Consider the following 22,818-nt stretch of genomic DNA (forward strand, 5'->3'; position numbering starts at 1 on the left):
TCTCTGACATTTGCAACATTGTTTCAATATTGACATTTGATCTCCAGCTGTCCCATAGTAATGAACATGTCGGGGCCGGGAGTCAGGACAAGACAGACAGGCAGCTTCTCTCAGCCAGTCGAAATCATGAATCAGCATCATTTGTATAGACAAATACAAAGAAATGTCAACAGAGAACAGGTCAAACGAAACGTAGTGTTGGCTGTGTTGTTGGCGAGCTCCTCTGAACAAGTGCCCTGATCAGCTACTACGCTGTATTTCTCCATGCACTGTTTGACGTGACTGTAAGTTAACCGTAGTTGGCAAGGAAGGGATGATGCCAGCCAGTATGGCAATGGAACATTTACAACAAACAACTAGGTCTCTGGGTGGTGTGTGTGTGTGTGTGTGTGTGTGTGTGTGTGAACAGGCAAACTGCAGGTTTTTTTAATTGCATTGTCTGTCAAGACCTCTGACAACTAGGCAAGGCAGTGGGAGAAATCCTCTTGGCTAGTTATCCTAATCTTTCAGTGCGACGTCTCATCTATCTTGTGCATTTCTGATGCAAGCGTCTATTCTTCACTGATAACATTGGATGGCAAGGTTCCGTCTCATCACAACGTCAGTTCCCATTGCCTAGTATCACTCTTGAGTGTCGGCCATTATCTTGCCCTTTCGCGCCATTGGAAATTATCTCCAATTCTCTGCGAGTATAAACATCTTAGTTTCTACCAACGGAGATTAATTCATTAGCCTAATAAGGGTGAGAGTTCTACCCTATTATTCCACAGTGAGAATTACCAGAGATCAGCTAATCCTAGCTGTTGTCCATCCAAGAAAACCCCTGCACTTCATATTTAATTAGTCCTTACCTCCTCTGACCTTGGAAAAAGACGCTTCAATGCTTGAACAAAAGCTGCTTCAATACCCGGAATTTCTCCTGATCGATCACACCAGCTTTCCCTTGCCTGATAATGAATAGCCTAAGGGATGCCTTACAAAACAAACGTCTCCTGTATTAAACATACTGTTTACAAATCACCATCCTTGAGAAATCATTGCTAACTGGAGAGTGTAAGTGTGTGAGGTAGTCAAGCATTTAACAGTGTTTCTTCCGCATTAATCACATGAGGTGAGACGCCTCTGTGGAGGCACCCCTAGAAAAAAGCAGAGAAGAAAACACACACACACACACACACTACTTAGCCCAATGTCGAGATTGTGTGTGCCACGCCGCCTCTGTGCACCCCTAGGAAACAGCAGAGAGATGCCCTGTCTTACACACACGCATACACACACACACGCGCACACACACCCACCCACCCTCGTCCACCCACCTACACACTTAACCCAACTCACCGAGTGTGTCTTTGATGTTTTTCACCAGCGAGGTCTTCTTTAAGCTGTTTTTCCTCTCCACATAGTTAGAGGGGACGTAGCCGGTCCGGTTGGAGGTGTTCCTCACCTTCCACCACGTCTTGCTGTCATCCAGGAGCCACAGCCGCTCGTTTTTCCGGATGTCAAGTTCCTGTTCCTGCTGAGCCGAGTAGTCCCACTTGGCTATAACTATCACCTCCTCCGTCATTTTTCATGGAGTCCTTCTGGAACAGAGAGAGACACAGAGAGACCTACTGTTAGGGCAGGGTGGGGTTAACAGCAGGGCTGTGACGATGCCCTTATCGCAATATTCTTTACATGGCAAAAATGAAAAACACAAAAACTCTTTGGCCCTTTAAAAACGATGTATGTAAAATATTGTGTGCTATAGCTAGGAAAACATGATGATGTTTGTTTACAATATTAGCTCTGTTTTCCTAAAGAAGTCAAATCCACTTTGTGTTTTGTTTCCTTGCCACGATACTAAGGAATTGTCCCTGCCCTAGTTAACAAGGCACTTAACACGCAAAACTTGCACACACAGACGAACACCAGCAATACACACACATGAATAAAATGATGAGGTGAGCCGTTTCCGTGCAACCCTAGAAAAACACGAGAGAGAGAGAACGTTTCTCACACACACGCACATTCACTCTGAAGCCATTCTCAGAGGGATGGTGCCATCCACCACTATGGTCTGTGTGTGTCTCAGACGGACTGTGTGCAGGCCTCGTCTTGGCACTCGCGTGTCTGTCACACAGCTGTTGTTGTAAGACATCTGGCAGAGCGGAGCCTCTCTGCCCTGTAATCCAGGTTGGCTGAGACCTACCGTGTGTGTGTGTGTGTGTGTGTGTGTGTGTGTAAATGAGCATGTGTGACACTCAGGACTCGAGGTAAGTAATCAAAAGAACCACTAAGCTGGGAGTTCACGCTTTACTTCCAAGCCACACGAGCCTCCTCTCCTTTTTACCAGCTTCTCTTATTCATCTTAAATGTACTGAATTATTCAGTGACACACTGAGCAGAGTACTGTTCTATGTTAAATGTGTCTATAAAACATGGCTTATGGAAAGAGGAAGGGAGAGAGAGAGAGAGAGAGAGAGAGAGAGAGAGAGAGAGAGAGAGAGAGGGAGGGAGGTAAGGCAGCCAGCACCTGCAGGCCTAATAAGGAATAAATCAAACAAATCCAGGAGATATCTAGTGCTGCTGCACACTGAGGGTAAACAACACAAGGACTGGTGTCTATTCATAGAGAGGGAGGGAGGGAGGGAGGGAGGGAGGGAGGGAGGGAGGGAGGGAGGGAGGAGGGAGGGAGGGAGGGAGGGAGAAAAACAGAGTGAGATACCAAGATAGAGACATTAGGGACATGGGGGGAAGTAAAAGCGATGAGAGGTGGAGTAGAAAAGGAGACAGTGAGAGAAAGAGAGAGAATGAGAAAGCCAGAGAGAGAGAGAGACAATATGGAGTGCTCTTTTACTGGATGGTGTCTCCAGCAAGACTGTGTGGTGTCCGAGCGATATTGCAGTGACAGGCCGTTTTTCCTTCCAGGGCCAGTCAGAGGTGCGCTCCCACATCGTCCTGACACCCTCCGAGGGGATGAGGCTGTAAGCCAGCCGGCACCGGAGTCCCCAGCCCTCTCACCCATCACCCTCCGCGGGACGGCCTCTTGACAAGTCAGGGGGCTGGGAGGTTCCAAGCGCCAAGCAAAAATGATAATGCACACACCTCAGAGCTGTCACACTAACCACTGGCCACTTCTCCGCCTGACTGAGACCGCCTTATTCACCAATCATACAGCCTTTCTTTTCAACGCGGAAGGACAGTTTCGCAGACCCAGATCAAACTCTTTGAATAAGAAGCATGCGCGCCTCGATTGAAAGTGCTCTTTAGACTAAGAAACAAGTATGTGGGGCTGCAAGGGCTGTGTCATCAGATGTCTCTTTACTGATTCACTGTTATTACTACAGCCCATTGAGATCGATATGACTCAGTAAGGCTACAAGTAAAGAACCTTAGTGACCCAGCAAGAGAAGGCCACTATTGTCTGAGAGTGATAATGTCACACGACTGGAATTCTTTCCTCTCTCATCCATGAGCGTAGGGCAGGAAGAGCCTGATAAAGGTTGTCAGTCTACTCTCATCAACTGGCAGGGTTAAAAGACACAAACAAGTACATTCTTTTCAAGCAGAAGTTGCTTTTGGGCCTAATGCTGAAAACAGATATGCAAATTGCAAAAGCCATAAAACATATTAACCTCAACGCATATTAAACCATCTTGATTGATCCTCAGTTTTAGTTAGTCAACTTGACTTCCGTCTGATTTTACCCTGAGCTCCTTTTCTTTCAAAAAAAACCTTGTAGGTTTTATCCCAAGCATTGGATGATTCCGTGGGAAAGTCAACCTAAGCATATACAATAAAGTTAGGCATTTCCAAACGAAACTACATTCACAATTATGCTTATGTCTATACGTTGCAGTTCACCATTTTTTTTTATAGCAGTTTAAAGAGGAAATTGCATGAATTTTGACCATTACAGTGTAGGAGGCCAAGTCTCAAAAAATGTTTTTTACACTTTCGTATTTCATGGCTTTAATAAAGGGCTCACAGAGCTTTGTTTTTCCACTCACAGCTGTCAGCCAGTGTTAGTTATGGATATGAGGTGTTCATGAAGCAATACAGAACAAATGGAAGTGTCTTGAGTTGTGTTCGCGTGTTCTACTGTCTTGTAAATATATGACATTATCGCGATACTCAGGTGCCTATATGATATGTATTGCAAATCTCACAATTCTACATGTATTGCGAGTCAATACTGTGATTTTATTGCGATTCCACAGTCCAAACATATTGTTCACCATATGTCTGCTGCAGACAAACAAGAGACAGGTAATGTAGCGGTCATGAGAAAACAAGTTTGGCTCTCTATTTTAAAAAAGAAGATGGAGAACAAGCTATGAAGGAAAAACATTTTGGTTCAGGTCCAGTCAACTAGCGCAAAAAAATCATATTGCGATAGTCAAAACGATACAATATATTGTCAAAAATATTCTCGATATGTAAGTGCATCAATTTCCCCCATCACTATTGATGTGATATCTTAACTTCCGAAGCTTTGGCATTCACCAGATTTAGTGTGCTGGTTCTGAGAAGTAGTCTTTAGACTTTTCCTGAAGCAATTGTTGAATTCTTGAAATTGTTGATATCTTGAAAATGTATGTGTTCTAGCTAAGATTCTCTTGACAAATATAATATATGCTGAAGTGCATTTCTCCTACTTGGCAGTACTGTTTTTTAGACAGAAAGATGAGAAGAGTATTTATCAACAATCTGTTAAAAGCCCTGGAGTGACTTTTCAACTGAAAGCACCCCAAAATATAAAGACTTCATTCAGTGTCCAGAAAAGTGGATACAAATCATATTGATAAAGAGAAAAAAAGATAATGTATTAGGTTGTGGTGCCTGGCCTTGTACACTATATTCAGACTGCCTGTAATTATACAATCATTATGTACTATGCCTACTGCTGATTTTTTAAACCTCAAAATGACAAACGCGTCGAGATAGATTTTGAGCCAAGAATTCGTTAAGATTTGATTGTCTATATAAGAGTTCCATAACGGCGGGCGTAACATCCCTAACGGAGGGCGTAACATCCCTAACGGAGGGCGTAACATCCCTAACGGAGGGCGTAACATCCATAACGGAGAGCGTAACATCCATAACGGAGAGCGTAACATCCCTAACGGAGGGCGTAACATCCATAACGGAGGGCGTAACATCCATAACGGAGAGCGTAACATCCATAACGGAGAGCGTAACATCCCTAACGGAGAGTGTAACATCCATAACGGCGGGCGTAAACATCCATAACGGAGGGCGTAACATCCATAACGGAGGGCGTAACATCCATAACGGCGGGCGCAACATCCATAACGGAGGGCGTAACATCCATAACGGAGGGCGTAACATCCATAACGGAGAGCGTAACATCCATAACGGAGGGCGTAACATCCATAACGGAGGGCGTAACATCCATAACGGCGGGCGTAACATCCATAACGGCGGGCGTAACATCCCTAACGGAGGGCGTAACATCCATAACGGAGGGCGTAACATCCATAACGGAGAGTGTAACATCCATAACGGCGGGCGTAACATCCATAACGGAGGGCGTAACATCCATAACGACGGGCGTAACATCCGTAACGGAGAGCGTAACATCCGTAACGGAGGGCGTAACATCCGTAACGGCGGGCGTAACATCCATAACGGAGAGCTTAACATCCATAACGGAGGGATAACGGAGGGCGTAACATCCATAACGGAGGGCGTAACGTCCCTAATGGAGGGCGTAACATCCATAACGGAGGGCGTAACATCCATAACGGAGGGCGTAACGTCCATAACGGAGGGCGTAACGTCCCTAACGGAGAGCGTAACATCCCTAACGGAGAGCGTAACATCCATAACAGCGGGCATAACATCCCTAACGGAGGGCGTAACATCCCTAACGGAGGGCGTAACATCCCTAACGGAGGCATAACGGAGGGCGTAACATCCCTAACGGAGGGTGTAACATCCCTAACGGAGGACGTAACATCCATAACGGAGGGCGTAACATCCCTAACGGAGGGTGTAACATCCATAACGGAGAGCGTAACATCCATAACGGAGGGCGTAACATCCATAACGGAGGGCATAACATCCATAACGGAGGGCGTAACATCCATAACGGAGGGCGTAACATCCATAACGGAGGGCGTAACATCCATAACGGAGGGCGTAACATCCATAACGGAGAGCGTAACATCCATAACGGAGGGCGTAACATCCCTAACGGAGGGCGTAACATCCATAACGGAGGGCGTAACATCCCTAACGGAGGGCGTAACATCCATAACGGAGGGCGTAACATCCATAACGGAGGGCGTAACGTCCCTAACGGAGAGCGTAACATCCATAACGGAGGGCGTAACATCCATAACGGAGGGCGTAACATCCATAACGGAGAGCGTAACATCCATAACGGAGGGCGTAACGTCCCTAACGGAGAGCGTAACATTCCTAACGGAGGGCGTAACATCCATAACGGAGGGCGTAACGTCCCTAACGGAGAGCGTAACATTCCTAACGGAGGGTGTAACATCCATAACGGAGAGCGTAACATCCATTGCGGTCGTTTTTCCTCTCTAAAGTAATCATGTAAATGACAATCTTTTCAAAATGATCGTTATGGATAGCAATGGCTATCCATGTTTTGACCTGAGACGTACAAACTCCGCTAGGTTGTCGTCTTGTTCCATCACCACTCTGCTCTGTCTGCTCACACCCTGTTTAGCTCGGTGTGCAGTGGAAACACCAGCATGGTGCCGTGGTAAGTTCTTCAAGAGATGCTGGCCCTCGCTACATATTCGTCACCAGACCCACTGGCTCCAGGTCATCTACAAGGCCATGCTAGGCAAAGCTCCGCCTTATCTCAGCTCACTGGTCACGATAGCAACACCCATCCGTAGCACGCGCTCCAGCAGGTGTATCTCATTGATCATCCCTAAAGCCAACACCTCATTCGGCCGCCTTTCGTTCCAGTACTCTGCTGCCTGTGACTGGAACGAATTGCAAAAATCGCTGAAGTTGGAGACTTTTATCTCCCTCACCAACTTCAAACATCAGCTATCTGAGCAGCTAACCGATCGCTGCAGCTGTACATAATCTATTGGTAAATAGCCCACCCATTTTCACCTACCTCATCCCCACAGTTTTTATTTATTTACTTTTCTGCTCTTTTGCACACCAATATCTCTACCTGTACATGATCATCTGATCATTTATCACTCCAGTGTTAATCTGCAATATTGTAATTATTCGCCTACCTCCTCATGCCTTTTGCACACATTGTATATAGACTCCCCTTTTTTTCTCTACTGTGTTATTGACTTGTTAATTGTTTACTCCATGTGTAACTCTGTGTTGTCTGTTCACACTGCTATGCTTTATCTTGGCCAGGTCGCAGTTGCAAATGAGAACCTGTTCTCAACTAGCATACCTGGTTAAATAAAGGTGAAATAAAAAATTAAAAAATAAATAAAAGGGAAATAGAACATTGCTCACACCTTAAATCAGTCAAAACAGTTATGGTAGAGTATAGGAATCTGACAACATGGAGAAATAACTAGAATGCATTTTCTTCTCAGAAGATGGAGACAAGCTGTCCGAGGCTTATTCAGGAGGGTTTGGAAGATCGCGACCTGCTCTGGCATCTCAGCAGAGAACTGAGACAGAAGGTCAAGATCTCAGCCTCATCAAACACACACACACACACACACACAAAATCACTTTCTTATTGTGCATCTTGTGTATATTGTGCATTTCCACAAATATAATACTGAACTGAGAGGAAGGATAAGAAGGTATTATTTAAAGTTATTATTAAAGTCTTTAATAGATCATTAGGGCACAAAGCATGTATTAACCAATAACAGAGAGTGATTATGGAGGTCAGGAGAGTAGGGATTACCCTAGAGGGGATAGGATCAGGAGGCTGGGGGGGACGTGGACCAGTTTTCAGTGTAATTGCATAAATGTGCAGCAGGGTCGGAGCTGCCTGTAGAGAGAGATTCCTAACGAGTTTAACCAGGCCCAATTTAGCCAATTCCTTCATCTCCATCTCACCTAGCTCTGTAATCCAATTTGAGGATCCTTTTCATTCGTCTGAGAACCAGGAGAGAAGGGGAGGAGAGGGGAGTCTAAGAGAAAGATGGGGGGGTGAGAGAGAGGGTTGGGGTGAGTAATACAAATGGAGCGAGAAAGAGAGGGGGCAGAAAGACAGAGAGGGAGAAAGAAAGAGTGATGTATTTCATTAGAGAAAGGAGGACAGGACCAGGAGAGCGACTGGAAGAGAGACTCGTCCCCATGCCACTGTATGACTCAGTGTGAGAGCAGCAGAGTGCTATAAAGACAACCACCTCAAACAGGAAACCTGTAGACCCAGACGGGGATGCAGTGCAGAGCTTTCAGTCCCAACTGGATTAGAGGCTATAGGAGCAGGCAGTGCAGAGCTTCCAGTCCCGACTGGATTAGAGGCTATAGGAGCAGGCAGTGCAGAGCTTCCAGTCCCGACTGGATTAGAGGCTATAGGAGCAGGCAGTGCAGAGCTTTCAGTCCCGACTGGATTAGAGGCTATAGGAGCAGGCAGTGCAGAGCTTCCAGTCCCGACTGGATTAGAGGCTATAGGAGCAGGCAGTGCAGAGCTTCCAGTCCCGACTGGATTAGAGGCTATAGGAGCAGGGAGTGCAGAGCTTCCAGTCCCGACTGGATTAGAGGCTATAAGAGCAGGCAGTGCAGAGCTTCCAGTCCCAACTGGATTAGAGGCTATAGGAGCAGGCAGTGCAGAGCTTCCAGTCCCGACTGGATTAGAGTCTATAGGAGCAGGGAGTGCAGAGCTTCCAGTCCCGACTGGATTAGAGGCTATAGGAGCAGGCAGTGCAGAGTTTCCAGTCCCGACTGGATTAGAGGCTATAGGAGCAGGGAATGCAGAGCTTCCAGTCCCGACTGGATTAGAGGCTATAGGAGCAGGCAGTGCAGAGTTTCCAGTCCCGACTGGATTAGAGGCTATAGGAGCAGGGAGTGCAGAGCTTCCAGTCCCGACTGGATTAGAGGCTATAGGAGCAGGCAGTGCAGAGTTTCCAGTCCCGACTGGATTAGAGGCTATAGGAGCAGGGAGTGCAGAGCTTCCAGTCCCGACTGGATTAGAGGCTATAGGAGCAGGCAGTGCAGAGTTTCCAGTCCCGACTGGATTAGAGACTATAGGAGCAGGCAGTGCAGAGCTTCCAGTCCCGACTGGATTAGAGGCTATAAGAGAAGGCAGTGCAGAGCTTCCAGTCCTGACTGGATTAGAGGCTATAGGAGCAGGCAATGCAGAGCTTCCAGTCCCGACTGGATTAGAGGCTATAGGAGCAGGCAGTGCAGAGCTTCCAGTCCCAACTGGATTAGAGGCTATAGGAGCAGGCATTGCAGAGCTTCCAGTCCCGACTGGATTAGAGGCTATAGGAGCAGGCAGTGCAGAGCTTCCAGTCCCGACTGGATTAGAGGCTATAGGAGCAGGCAGTGCAGAGCTTCCAGTCCCGACTGGATTAGAGGCTATAGGAGCAGGCAGTGCAGAGCTTCCAGTCCCGACTGGATTAGAGGCTATAGGAGCAGGCAGTGCAGAGCTTCCAGTCCCGACTGGATTAGAGGTTATAAAAGCAGGCAGATCACACAGAGGCCCAGTAAGGCACAGAGGCTCAGCACAGTTCCCAGTGCCAGCTGTGCTCTCTGCTCCACCTTCAACCCCCCCTGCTGGCTGGGTGGCATGTCTCAGCTCACCTAGGCCTAACCAGCCCTGACAGCAGGGACCACTGCCAGGGTACCATGTCATGCCATGCCAAGGGGAGGGCATGTGAGAAGTGTGGAACTAATAGACTCATGTTGTGTGTGTGTGTGTGTGTGTCAGGGTTTCTGTAAACCTGTAATTGCAAAAAAATACAAAAGCTGATTTTTGGCACAAGCCAATTGTCCAGAAGAAGAAAAAATCCCATTGTGAAAGAATGTTTTTTATCCTATTGATTGATGGAAATACCAGTCGATGTAAATACATTTGACTGGTCATGCTTATTGGTCTATAGGTTCATTAGCATAATTTAGTGGTATTAAATTGGTGCGCGTGTACAGTATATTCGTTACGTATCTCATTTATTTAATGCGTACAGATACAGAGTCTTTGAGCAGAAAATCTGTCAAGACAGTGCGAGGCATCAGAGGGCAGGCTTCTTCAGCACGTCACACACCACTTTGCAATGAACTGAGTATGCATTTTGAAAACATATACTTAATTGTTTGAAACCTGAACGTTTTCCTACATATTATGAGGCATGCCTTACCTTGCTTTAAAGTAGCCTAGCCAAAAGTCTGACCATATCCGTGGAGGCAATTATTTTATTTCAACTTTATTCCATTATCCAGTAGGCAAAGGCACAATCCTAGTTATATTAGCAACCCATGCTAGTTGTTGCACACTAGATCTCCCCTCTTTCGAACGGATATTTTCATCTCGGTCACTTGACACTGCTTGCACGTGCGGTGCGCTTTTGACAATGGTGTTTTCCAGCTAAGTATTATGCTTTGTGCGCATTGCTGCGCGTATAATGTATAGAAATAATAGTTTATCGCCATTTTAAGCTAAACGTTCTGATCTGTTGCATTTATGTCGCCTGGTTGTATGACTTTGGAATCTATCATCCCACAACTGTCCCAGAGTCTGTTTGGAATAGACCATTTCTCTCTCAACAAACTGACCAATAGAATACGTCAATTGTTCTACTATGGGGGATAGTAGATTAAAATAGGCTTGTGATTTTGCAGTTTGTTACTCATCTCATTGGCTGAGGAAAAGTAAATGTGGACAATTATTCTAAAATCTTCAAAGTGCACATCAGAATTTGGTAAAGGAGGACCGCACATTGTTGAATCCTATAGACTCGCAGGTTCTGTTAATGTGAATGACAATCATCTCAATGGGATTCTGAGCACCGTGGGTGGACGCCCTAATCAGATTACGCACCCAATGCATATGAGTCCGGTAATCCGGCCACGTTTTCCTAACTGAAAACCCTGTTGTGTGTGACAGGAGACAGGTAGTCCCTAGGGTCCACTCTTCCTCAACCACTACATCAACTACTCTCATCCTCTGATCTCTAATAGGTATCCTACAGCAACCATGTCTGATGGGACACCAGAGTTGAAGTAGAGACTTCAAGCACACCACTAACCCACCATACAGTTATACAGACATGTTTAACCTATTTGAAACATCTGCTATTGAGCCACCCATCAACCCACCCATCAACCCCTGCAGACAGCCTAGAAGTCAGCTAAGCTTCTCTGGGCCTCTCTCAGCACAAGGATGAATAACTCATGTCCTTGAGGGCCAGAGTCTGCTACATTTCCTTATTGCCTTTGAATGAGTGCTACATTTACACTTTGCCTGGGAGCAACAAAAAAACAGGATTGTGGTCCTGGAGGACCGGAGTCTGTTGCTGTGCCTCTGTCTGAACAAACACTGGGCCTACAGCTAGTCTACACAGACCAGCAGAACAGAAGGATGGTGACATGCAGAGCCAGAGCTGAACACAGCAGTAGCCCGAAAGGCGGCTTCCATCTTTATTACGGCAACATAATACTCAAAGAGCATCGTGTTCAGCAGCCAAAAAACACTGCACTGGGGGGGGCAAAGAGAGGGATCATTCTACATCTGGAAAAGCGAGGGGGGGGGGGATGATAGAAAGAGGAAGAGAAAAATTGAGAAAAATATCCTCCATCCATAAATGTCCATTGAGCATGAGGGAAATGACATTTAGACAGGCTGAGTGTGCTGATGCCCAGACAGACAGAGTAATCCCCATCATCATCATCGTAATAATAAATGCCCTTGGATATGTCAGCCTGGGATGTGATGAATTCATTTCTGCTCTGCTGTCCAGACCAGTCCACAATCCCGTTGAGGGGCTGATGTGTAGTTGTGTATCTCTAATATAAATACGCAGATGGTTAAGGTAGCAGAATATGTGTAGATTACAAAAGTCAAAAGTTTACACACACCTTAGCCAAATACATTTAAACTCAGTTTTTCACAATTCCTGACAATTAATCCTAGGGAAAAAATCCCAGTTAGGATCACCACTTTATCTTAAGAATGTGAAATGTCAGAATAATAGTAGAGAGAATGATTTATTTTAGATTTTATTTATTTCACCACATTCCCAGTGGGTCAGAAGTTTACATACACTCAATTAGTATTTGGTAGCATTGCCTTTAAAATTGTTTAACTTGGGTCAAACGTTTTGGGAAGCCTTCCACAAGCTTAAATTGGGTGAATTTTGGCCCATTCCTCCTGACAGAGCTGGTGTAACTGAGTCAGGTTTGTAGGACTCGCACACGCTTTTTCAGTTCTGCCCAGTTGTTGTCCTTGAGCTATTTTGCCACAACTTTGGAAGTATGCTTGGGGGTCATTGTCCATTTGGAAGATCCATTTGCGATTAAGCTTTAACTTCCTGACTGATGTCTTCAGATGTTGCTTCAATATATCCACATAATTATCCTCCCTCGTGATTCCCTCGTATTTTGTGAAGTGCATCAGTCCCTCCTGCAGCAAAGCACCCCCACAACATGATTCGGCCACCCCCGTGCTTCACGGTTGGGATGGTGTTCTTCAGCTTGCAAGCCTCCCCCTTTTTCCTCCAAACCTAATGATGGTCATTATGGCAAAACAGTTCTATTTTTGTTTCATCAGACCATCATCAGACCAAAAAGTACGATTTTTGTCCCCATGTGCAGTTGCAAACCGTAGTCTGGCTTTTTTTATGCCGGTTTTGGAGCAGTGGCTTCTTCCTTGCTGAGCGGCCTTTCAGGTTACGTCAATATAGGACTCCTTTTACTTTGGATATAGATATTTTTGTACCCGTTTCCTCCAGCATCTTCACAAGGTCCTTTGCTGTTGTTCTGGGATTGATTTGCACTTTTCGCACCAAAGTACGTTCATCTCGAAGGGGCAGAACGCGTCTCCTTCCTGAGCGGTATGACGGCTGCGTGGTCCCATGGTGTTTATACTTGGGTACTATTGTTTGTACAGATGAAGGTGGTACCTTCAGGCGTTTGGAAATTGCTCCCAAGGATGAACTAGACTTGTGGACGTCTACAATTTGTTTCTGAGGTCTTGGCTGATGTCTTTTGATTTTCCCATGATGTCAAAACAAAGAGGCACCGAGTTTGAAGGTGGGCCTTGAAATACATCCACAGGTACACCTCCAATTGACTCAAATTATGTCAATTAGCCTATCAGAAGCTTCTAAAGCCATGACATCAATTTCTGGAATTTTCCAAGCTGTTTAAAGGCACAGTCAACTTAATGTATGTAAACATATGACCCACTGGAATTGTGATACAATTATTTGTGTCATGCACAAAGTAGATGTCCTAACCGACTTGCCCAAACTATAGTTTGTTAACAAGAAATTTGTGGAGTGGTTGAAAAATGAGTTTTACATAAACTTCAACTGTACATCCCTCCAATTTGAAAAATAAAGATGAAGGCCTACAAATTATCAAAATGTTGCTTCTTCAAGGCAAAGGGGGAGGGGACGACAACCCTACGTGAGTGGAAGTAAACTGTACCATTTACACAAACAGAACTTGAACCTTACCCAAAACTGTCTCGATAAAAGGTTTGCTGATTTGGCTTTAAGTCTGCGTATTCTTGCTGTGCAGGCCACAGTAGTAGAATGGTGTGCACTAGCTTGTGGCTCCCCAGTCTAGGAGAGATACAGAGAGCCGGGTTTAGCCATGCTCTGGTTCACAGAGGAGCAGAGAGACTGGTCCACTCTGGTGTGCTGCTGCTGTAGGCTTAAGTGTAGGTATGAGGTTTAAGTGTAGGTATGAGGTTTAAGTGTAGGTATGAGGGGTAAGTGTAGGTATGAGGGGTAGGGGTAAGGGGTAGGTAAGAGGGGGTAAGTGTAGGTATGAGGGGTAAGTGTAGGTATGAGGGGTAAGTGTAGGTATGAGGTTTAAGTGTAGGTATGAGGGGTAAGTGTAGGTATGAGGTTTAAGTGTAGGTATGAGGGGTAAGTGTAGGTATGAGGGGTAAGTGTAGGTATGAGGGGTAAGTGTAGGTATGAGGGGTAAGTGTAGGTATGAGGGGTAAGTGTAGGTATGAGGGGTAAGTGTAGGTAAGAGGGGTAAGTGTAGGTATGAGGGGTAAGTGTAGGTATGAGGGGTAAGTGTAGGTATGAGGTTTAAGTGTAGGTATGAGGGGTAAGTGTAGGTATGAGGTTTAAGTGTAGGTATGAGGGGTAAGTGTAGGTATAAGGGGTAAGTGTAGGTATGAGAGGTAAGTGTAGGTATGATGTTTAAGTGTAGGTATGTAGGTAGGGGGGTAAGTGTAGGTATGAGGGGTAAGTGTAGGTATGAGGGGTAAGTTTAGGTATGAGGGGTAAGTTTAGGTAAGAGGGGTAAGTGTAGGTAAGAGGGGTAAGTGTAGGTATGAGGGGTAAGTGTAGGTATGAGGTTTACGTGTAGGTATGAGGGGTAAGTGTAGGTATGAGGTTTAAGTGTAGGTATGAGGGGTAAGTGTAGGTATAAGGGGTAAGTGTAGGTATGAGAGGTAAGTGTAGGTATGAGGTTTAAGTGTAGGTATGAGGGGTAAGTGTAGGTATGAGGGGTAAGTGTGTGCAGACTGATGTTCAGCACATTAATACGGTTGTTGGCATGAGTGTCAACAGACAAAATAAGTACTCTGGGAAGGGCCCCGAGTCAGACCTACATCAGCACTCATGTAGGCAAGTCCACTAAAAACTTTCCCTCACGTCCCGAAGTACCGTACTCTAGGGACATACCTGCTAACGTAGGGGAGGCTAGTCTTGGACACGCACATGGACACGCACATGGACACACACATGGACACACACACACACACACATACATAGATCCAGGCACCGGTGGAGGTGTTGAGTGGTTCATTACTTTGTGCAGATGGGTCTGCTGCTCTCTGAGCCAGAGACTACTCCACCACTGAGAGACTCAGTGAAGCATTAGACCGGGTCTTATTGGACAGGGAAACGCATTCTCCATTGTTCTCACATGGTTGAGGTTGAAACTCTATAGGCTCTTCTGGATTGATGTCATACTACAGATTTAAAAATGGTTGTTTTATATTCGACATTCATGTGAACACAAATTTAAGTGCAGGCTATTTCTGTGCTGGCTTACAGTGACTGAACTGGGAACTGTCCCTCTACTCACTGCTGCACCATGTGCTCTGCTCCCAAACTGCACTTCTCTAAGAGAGGCAGATGAACGGTTGTGTTCAGACTCAGAGCAGTTTTGACCTGCTAAAATCACTACATTTCCCCATGCAGTTGAGACCCGGAGACCAGCCAGTTTTAAAGAATGAGGAATAAAGTAATGTGATGATACAACAGTATTCAGTTCCACTCAGCCCACAGTACCATGCTGAATGGCTTTTTTTAAAAGGTCAACGTTTTTAATACAGCTCCTCTCTTTCTCTCTCCCTCCCTCTCCTCACCGCGCAGCAATTTCTTAATTGAAGCGAGGTTCGGTTTGGCTTTTATAACCCATAAATGTCTCTGAGCGCTCCCATTTGCCTTACTCAGTTGTAGCCTATTAAAGATATGGATCTCACTACCAGCTGTAATGGGAAGGTATTATCTGTTCTCGGTTCTCTTTGAATTTCTAAAGCCTGTCCTTGAATAAGAGGAAGGCCAAAGACTGCAAATTAACAAATGATGTATGGTTTGATTCTAATGGTTATTTTTGTATGAATCATTTTCCTTTAGGGGCTACATTGTGGTGTTTTGTAATATTAGTTTGTCGAGGCTGTTTGATCAGACACAGCCAACATATTTCAACACTAGGCTGGTTCAAGAGGATTTTTATTTTTTTTATTTAACTCGGCAATCGAACCAGGGTCTGTAGTGACACCTTTAGCACTAAGTTGCAGTGCCTTAGCTCGCTGCGCCCCTCGCAGACTGACAACTGTTTTTGTTGCTGTTTAGTAACCCTGTCTATCTGTTGGTGCCTGGCTGGTTAGCACTGGTCTGTAGAGGCTGTTTGTGTTATGACAGCTCCCATGGTGCTCTCTGGACCGGAGGTCACCAAGGTCATGTTTCTGACTTCCTATGTGCAGAGGTCCGCTTGTATTGCTGCCACGGTCACTTCCTGTCTCCCCAGGGTCGTCTTCTCCTCTCCTCCAATGAATCCCTACTTCCCTCCAGGGTCAAGTCTTTCCCAGCAGCTGGTTCATGGCAGTCAGGTGTCACATGGTTGACCCTGGGCCAAGAGAGCACAGTGCAAACTGACACCACGGCACTGTTTACACAGGCAGCCCAACTTGGATATTTTTTTTTGTTGGTCTTTTGACCAATCACATCATATCGGATATTTTAAGAGCTCATCTGATTGGTGAAATGACCAAATCAGTAAAAAAATAAAATAATAATGAAAAAATAAAAAAAGGATCAGAATTGGGCTGCCTGTCTAAACTCAGACCACTAGTATCAGAAGACAGACCAGAAGAGGCTGGCTGACACACATTGGCTGCTATAGGGCCAGGCCTATCTCATGTTGGCACAGCTGTGGTTTAAAACACAAGCATACACACTTTCATTAGACCTCTATCGTAATATTGAAGGGGCACAGAAATAAAAAGAGCCGAGATTACACATATTTCTACATCTAGTCTCTCAACAGAAACAGAAGTATACTAAAGGGATTTATAAATTACTTTGCTTTGCTTGACACATAAACACACATTTTGATCTTAGTGTAAGTGTTGAGGAATGTTCTCGGCTTCGCTGCCTCACTTGCCTGCTTCCTTAATGACAAAGATCCTTAAGTGAAAGCATTGCTGCCAAGAGGCAAATCAATTCTAAAGCTGGGGACATTTGTTTGCCTGCCAGCCAGCCGCCAGCTCCTCTGTGATCAATCTCACTGTGCCTTGTGTTGATTTTACAACCCAGCCGATGCCATTCCCCTCAACCTCAATAGAACGGACAGAGTTCCAGCTCGTTGGAGGAACAGAATGTCTTTCATTGTACAGGGCTGTTACAACCGCTGCCAAACCCAAATAAGTTGACCTTGGACTCTGTCTTATATCGTGCTCTAGGGTAGTGGAGGGGAAGGAGGATTCTCTCCCACTCAGAATCACAGCATTCCCATGATTTCTTTACACCGGGGACCAAAAACCAAGACCAATAGTTTTTCATGACCGTGTGGCCTGACCAGTTATAGCCGCTAAAAGATGGCTATTCCGGCTATACTTGTGAATACTGGTGAAAGCAGCAGTATCCCCTTAAAAGGAGGTAATCCAGTGACATCAAGGGAGTTTACTGTTATTGCACTGTGAGGCTGAACAAGTATAAGCCATTCAAATTGCCACTGTGACTGTGGAGAAATGATTATACACAGAACAGAAAATATAAACAATGTGTCCCGTGTTTCATGAGCTGAAATAAAAGATGCCAGAAATGTTCCATGCACACAAAAAAGCTCATTTCTCATCCCTGTTTGTCAGCATTTCTCCATTGTCAAGAGAATCCATCCACCTGACAGGTGTGGCATATCAAGAAGCTGATTAAACAGCACGATCATGATCACTTTAAAAGGCCACTAAAATGTTCAGTTTTGTCACGCAACATAACGCCACAGATGGCTCAAGTTGAGAGATGTAATCGGCATGCTGACTGCAGGAATGTCCACCAGAGCTGTTACCAGAGAATTGAATGTTAATTTCTCTACCATAAGCCGCTTACAACTTTGTTTTAGAGAATTTGGCAGTGCGTCAAACTGGCCTCACATGTAGCCATGCCACCCACATCAGACTTCTTCACCTGCCGGATTGTCTAAGACCAGCCACATGGATAGCTGATTAAACTGTGGGGTTGTACAGCCAGAGAATTTCTGCACAAACTGTCAGAAACCACCTCAGGAAAGCTCATCCGCGTGCTCGTTGTCCCCACCAGCGACTTGACCTGACTGCAGTTTGGCGTCGTAAATTGGCGTCGTAACCGACTTCAGTGGGCAAATACTCACCGTCAGTAGCCACTGGCACGCTGGAGAAGTGTGCTCTTCACGGAATAATCCTGATTTCAACTGTACCGGGCAGATGGCAGACAGTTTGTATAGCGTGAGGACGAACAGTTTGCTGATGTTAACGTTGTGAACAGAGTGCCCCATGGTGGGGTTATGGTATGGGCAAGAATAAGCTATGGACAACGAACACAATTGCATTTTATCTATGGCAATTTGAATGCACAGAGATACAGTGACGAGATTCTGAGGGCCCATTGTTGTGCCATTCATCCTCCTCCATCACCGCATGTTTCAGCATGATAATGCACTGCCTCATGTCGCAAGGATCTGTACACGACTCCTGGAAGCTGAAAATGTCCCAGTTCCTCCATGGCCTGCATACTCACCTGACATGTTACCCATTGAGCACGTTTGGGATGCTCTGGAACGACGTGTGCGACAGTGTGTTCCAGTTCTCGCCAATATCCAGCATCTTCGCACACCCATTGAAGAGGAGTGGGACAACATTCTACAGGCCACAATAAACAGCTTGATCAACTCTATGTGAAGAAGATGTGTCCACGCTGCATGAGGCAAATGGTGGTCCACGCCCCTACCTTTTTTTAAGGTACCTGTGAATAACAGATGCATATCTGTTTTCCCAGTCATGTGAAATTCATAGATTGGGGCCTAATGAATTTATTTCAAGTGACGGATTTCCTTATATGAACTATAACTCAGTTAAATCTTTGAAATTGTTGCATGTTGCATATATATTTTTGTTCAGTGTGAATTGGCACACTGAGCAGTTGTCACACATCAGAAGGCAGAATGCCTGCAGATAGGAATGGATTATTGCAGGTATGTGCGTGTGTATGTGTCTGCGTACGTGCCATGTGTGTCCCCGTGTGTGACAGGATTGAGCCGGGCTTGCATCATCCCTCCACACAGAGAGAGAGAATGTTTATGGGAGCGAGGCACTACGGGAGAAACATCCGGTTGTAGACTGGGATGATGATGCGTCGACAGTACGGCAGAACAGTGGAGATCAAGGTAGTTTGGAATCACCGTCTGTCCGCTTCCACACAGCCAGGCATCCATCCAGCTAACAAGGCTTCCAGCAAACAGGGACAAGGCTATCCTATCTCCCGACACTTGGGGAGGTAGAATCATTTTTTCTTCAAGCTCGACTAGGGTTGCACATCTTGGGGAATATTCCGGAGGTGGAAACTTTCTGTGGGAATTAATGGGAACATATGCAAATGAATGTAGATGTTTTTCTGCATTGGATATATTTACCATATCATGTGGAGACAGAAACATAAACCTTTAACCTCATCATAAGTAGACATAATTGCAAATGATTCAATTCTTCCAATATAAATCAAAAACACAATTTAGTTACGAATTGAACTTTAATTAAATGAGTTGACTCTTCACATGGGATGACTTCACTGAACAACAAAAGAAAGGGAATATTGAAATATCCCGATGATCCATCGCATCTCCCAAAAACATTTTCAACAAACATCTGTAAAATGATAGTCTAGAAACAAAAGCTTTGGTTGTCTTCCAATCCAGGCTTCCATGACATTCTCCCTGGACCTCCTCTTGAACATCAGACTCTGAGGCCTCATCTTCGCTTTCACTTTCCAACCTCGTCAGGCTCAAAAAGCTTAACATTTGCCCGGATGGCTACCCATTTCCAACCCTTGTATTGGTCAACCTGTTGCGTGCTTTGGTGTGTGTTCCCAAACAAGGACCAGTTGCATTCTGAGGTGGCTGATGTTGGTGGGATTTGGATGATGATGGAGGCAACAGGGGAAAGAGCCTCAGATCCACAAAGACCCTTCCACCAGGTGGCTGATGAGATATGTTGGCACAACTGCCATATTGCTCTCCATCCCAAAGCCCTTGCTTGGAAGTGTACTTCCTCAGGCTTCAGGCAGAAGTCTTCATGCTTTTTGATGTATTTCAGAACTGCAGTTTCCTCTGCTTGGAGCAACAGTGAAGTGGGCAGGGCAGTACGGATTTATTTTCTTACATCTGCAAGCAAAGTCTGAACATCAGACAGGATGACATTGTCTCCCTCAATCCGTGCAATGGCTACTGCTATTGGTTTCAGGTATCTTACCACTCTCTCCCAAAATACATCATCCAGGAGGATCCTCTTGATGGGGCTGTCTATATCAGCAGACTGTGATATGGCCATTTCTTGGAGAGACACCCCCCCCCCAGGAGACTGCTATAACTTGATTCCCCTTCACATACCTAACCATTTCCTTGGCTCTCTTGTAGAGTGTATCCATTGTTTTCAGTGACATGATGTCCTTGAGGAGCAGATTCAATGCATGAGCAGCACAGCCAATGTGTGTGATGTGAGGGTAGGACTCCTCCACTTCAGACCAAGCAGCCTTCATGTTTGCAGCATTGTCTGTCACCAGTGTAAATACCTTCTGTGGTCCAAGGTCATTGATGACTGCCTTCAGCTCATCTGCAATGTAGAGACTGGTGTGTCTGTTGTCCCTTGTGTCTGTGCTCTTGTAGATTACTGGTTGAGGGGTGGAGATGATGTAGTTAATTATTCCTTGCCCACGAACATTCGACCACCCATCAGAGATTATTGCAATACAGTCTGCTTTCTCTATGATTTGCTTGACCTTCACTTGAACTCTGTTGAACTCTGCATCCAGCAAATGAGTAGATAAAGCATGTCTGGTTGGAGGAGTGTATGCTGGGCGAAGAACATTCAGAAATGTCTTCCAATACACATTGCTTATGAGCATCAGAGGTGAACCAGTTGCATACACAGCTCGAGCAAGACATTCATCAGCATTTCTATGACTACGTTCCTCCATTGAGTCAAAAAACGTCTGATTCCAGGAGGACCATGAGCTGTTGCTATCGATAAGGTGTCTGATTCATCATTTTCACCTCGAATAGTAGTAGAGGGACTTTTGTCAGAGGTTGCTTGTTGTGATCGCTGAGGGAACTTTACGCACTTGACATATTATTTGGCACATTATTTGCAAATGTACACTGCTTTTCAAAAAAACGAATTAGAAATAAATGGTTACCAAGTTAGAAATGATTTAAACACCCTTTGCTGTAGGCTACTATTTACTAGTTAACAAAAAAAATATGTCATATGAAAGATATTCACCCCACCCAGTATTGTAATCAAAACTTACCAGAAAGCATGTAGTCCTTGGCTCAGACAGTGTAGTAGTGTGGTCTCAATAGCATCTCGTTAGTGTGCAAGATCTTGAGAATCAGCTGTTCATGTGATAGAAGAGTTCACTGCACATCTGATGTGAGAATGCACTGTGCCTGCAGAGGGTTGCAATTCCATTGAATTGGGGAACATTTAACCAAAATATGCCACAAGACCTAGAATTGTCTTATGTGTATCCCACAAAAAAAAAGGTCCACTGTTATAAGCTAAGTTTTTTGATGAATTTAAGCAAAATTCCCCAAATTCCAGGGCTTAACTTCGCATGAAAAATGTCCAGAAGAATTCCGGGAAATTTACCGGAAAGTTTCCGACCCTTTGCAACCCTAAACTTGACCCACTTAACTAAAGCCTGGTTCCAAATCTGTTGTGCGTTTGGCTTTACAATGACCATACGTGAGTTGGCAAGACAACACAAACAGATCTGGGACATTCAGGCTACCATTAAACATGGTAAGTAGCGCTGCACTACAATTGTTTTTTAACCATATATTGTGATTTTACCAGCGATTTATATTAAAACACTTGGATGAACTGTTGTAATCATATACATAAAATGTGTATTCTGATTCTATGGTTGGTGTTGTTTGGCATGATAACTAATGACAGCCAGGTACAGTAGAAGTTGTTGTGATGGGGTAGGAACCAAAGTGTCCCAGGGGACCCTTACTACATCTGAATGTTGCATTCATGGCATTTTAAAAAATTGCAGCCCCGTGCGATATAGATATGGCACATGTCTATATTGCAATTTAAATTAATTGTGCCGCCCTAATGGTAAGAATCACTTAATTTCACTATTAGCCTACAAATCATTCATTTATGTAAGAGATTGAGTACATAGGAGCCTATCAGACCACAATGATGTTGACCTGTCCCACATTTCAGATTTCACCCAAGCCATTTGAGGACATGTGAAAACTTCGGTGTCTCTGAGAAAACAGTCATTTAATCCCAAACAGATCTCTGAGGCAGCTGTGGGAAGATTAGCATTGACAAACCACAGTGTGTGTAGCCTGTTGGGATGAGAGCAACAGTTAGAGGAGGATTGTTGGGTAAAAATAGAATGGGAGTGAAGGGGCCTAGGGGTTAGAGGTCATAGTGTTGAGGAGAGACAGGAGAGTCCCAGTGGCTGTCAGAACTAGGGCTGGGTGATATTGGGATATGAGATTTTGGCCATGTAGGTCATTTCATATCCCGATAACTATACATATCACGATATAGCACATTTCCTGTAAATTCAATTAATAAATAGGCCTTTACATGTGGTAATTTTATATAAACTATTTCTTATTACATGTTGAATTATACTCAACAAATAAAAGGTACTTACTCAAGTTTTATTATTTCTCCTTTTATTTAGGACCTTTGTGCAAATTTTCAATTAAGCATGTAACAAAATATTAATGTACAAAATCAAAAAAAAAAAAGGTAAATAGAAAACAATTCAACTAGAGTTGCAAACAAAATAAATATAGGCCTAAAAAGTATATATATTTTGGAGGCTTGCCTGTTTTGCATGTTATTTTGTCATTAATACGTGTCACATGTCAATTTGCATTTGGAACCCTGGGTCGAGTGTTAGCACCAACTCATGAAACCCGTTTCTC

General features: G+C 44.7%; 1 protein-coding gene across 2 annotated transcripts in view; it reads right to left on the minus strand.

Annotated features, from left to right (window-relative positions):
• The window catches only part of LOC115133221 (cytoplasmic protein NCK2-like), a 54,254-nt gene that overhangs the window by 11,163 nt on the left and 20,273 nt on the right, over nucleotides 1–22,818 (minus strand). For both annotated transcript variants that reach the window (XM_029666221.2, XM_065025262.1), the window contains exon 2: nucleotides 1,339–1,580. In XM_029666221.2, coding sequence (XP_029522081.1) covers nucleotides 1,339–1,564 — 226 coding nt within the window. In that variant the 5' untranslated portion in view covers nucleotides 1,565–1,580. The remainder of the gene's footprint in view (nucleotides 1–1,338; nucleotides 1,581–22,818) is intronic.

This window comes from Oncorhynchus nerka, linkage group LG2, assembly GCF_034236695.1.
Source record: "Oncorhynchus nerka isolate Pitt River linkage group LG2, Oner_Uvic_2.0, whole genome shotgun sequence".
In the NCBI taxonomy this organism is placed as follows: domain Eukaryota; kingdom Metazoa; phylum Chordata; class Actinopteri; order Salmoniformes; family Salmonidae; genus Oncorhynchus; species Oncorhynchus nerka.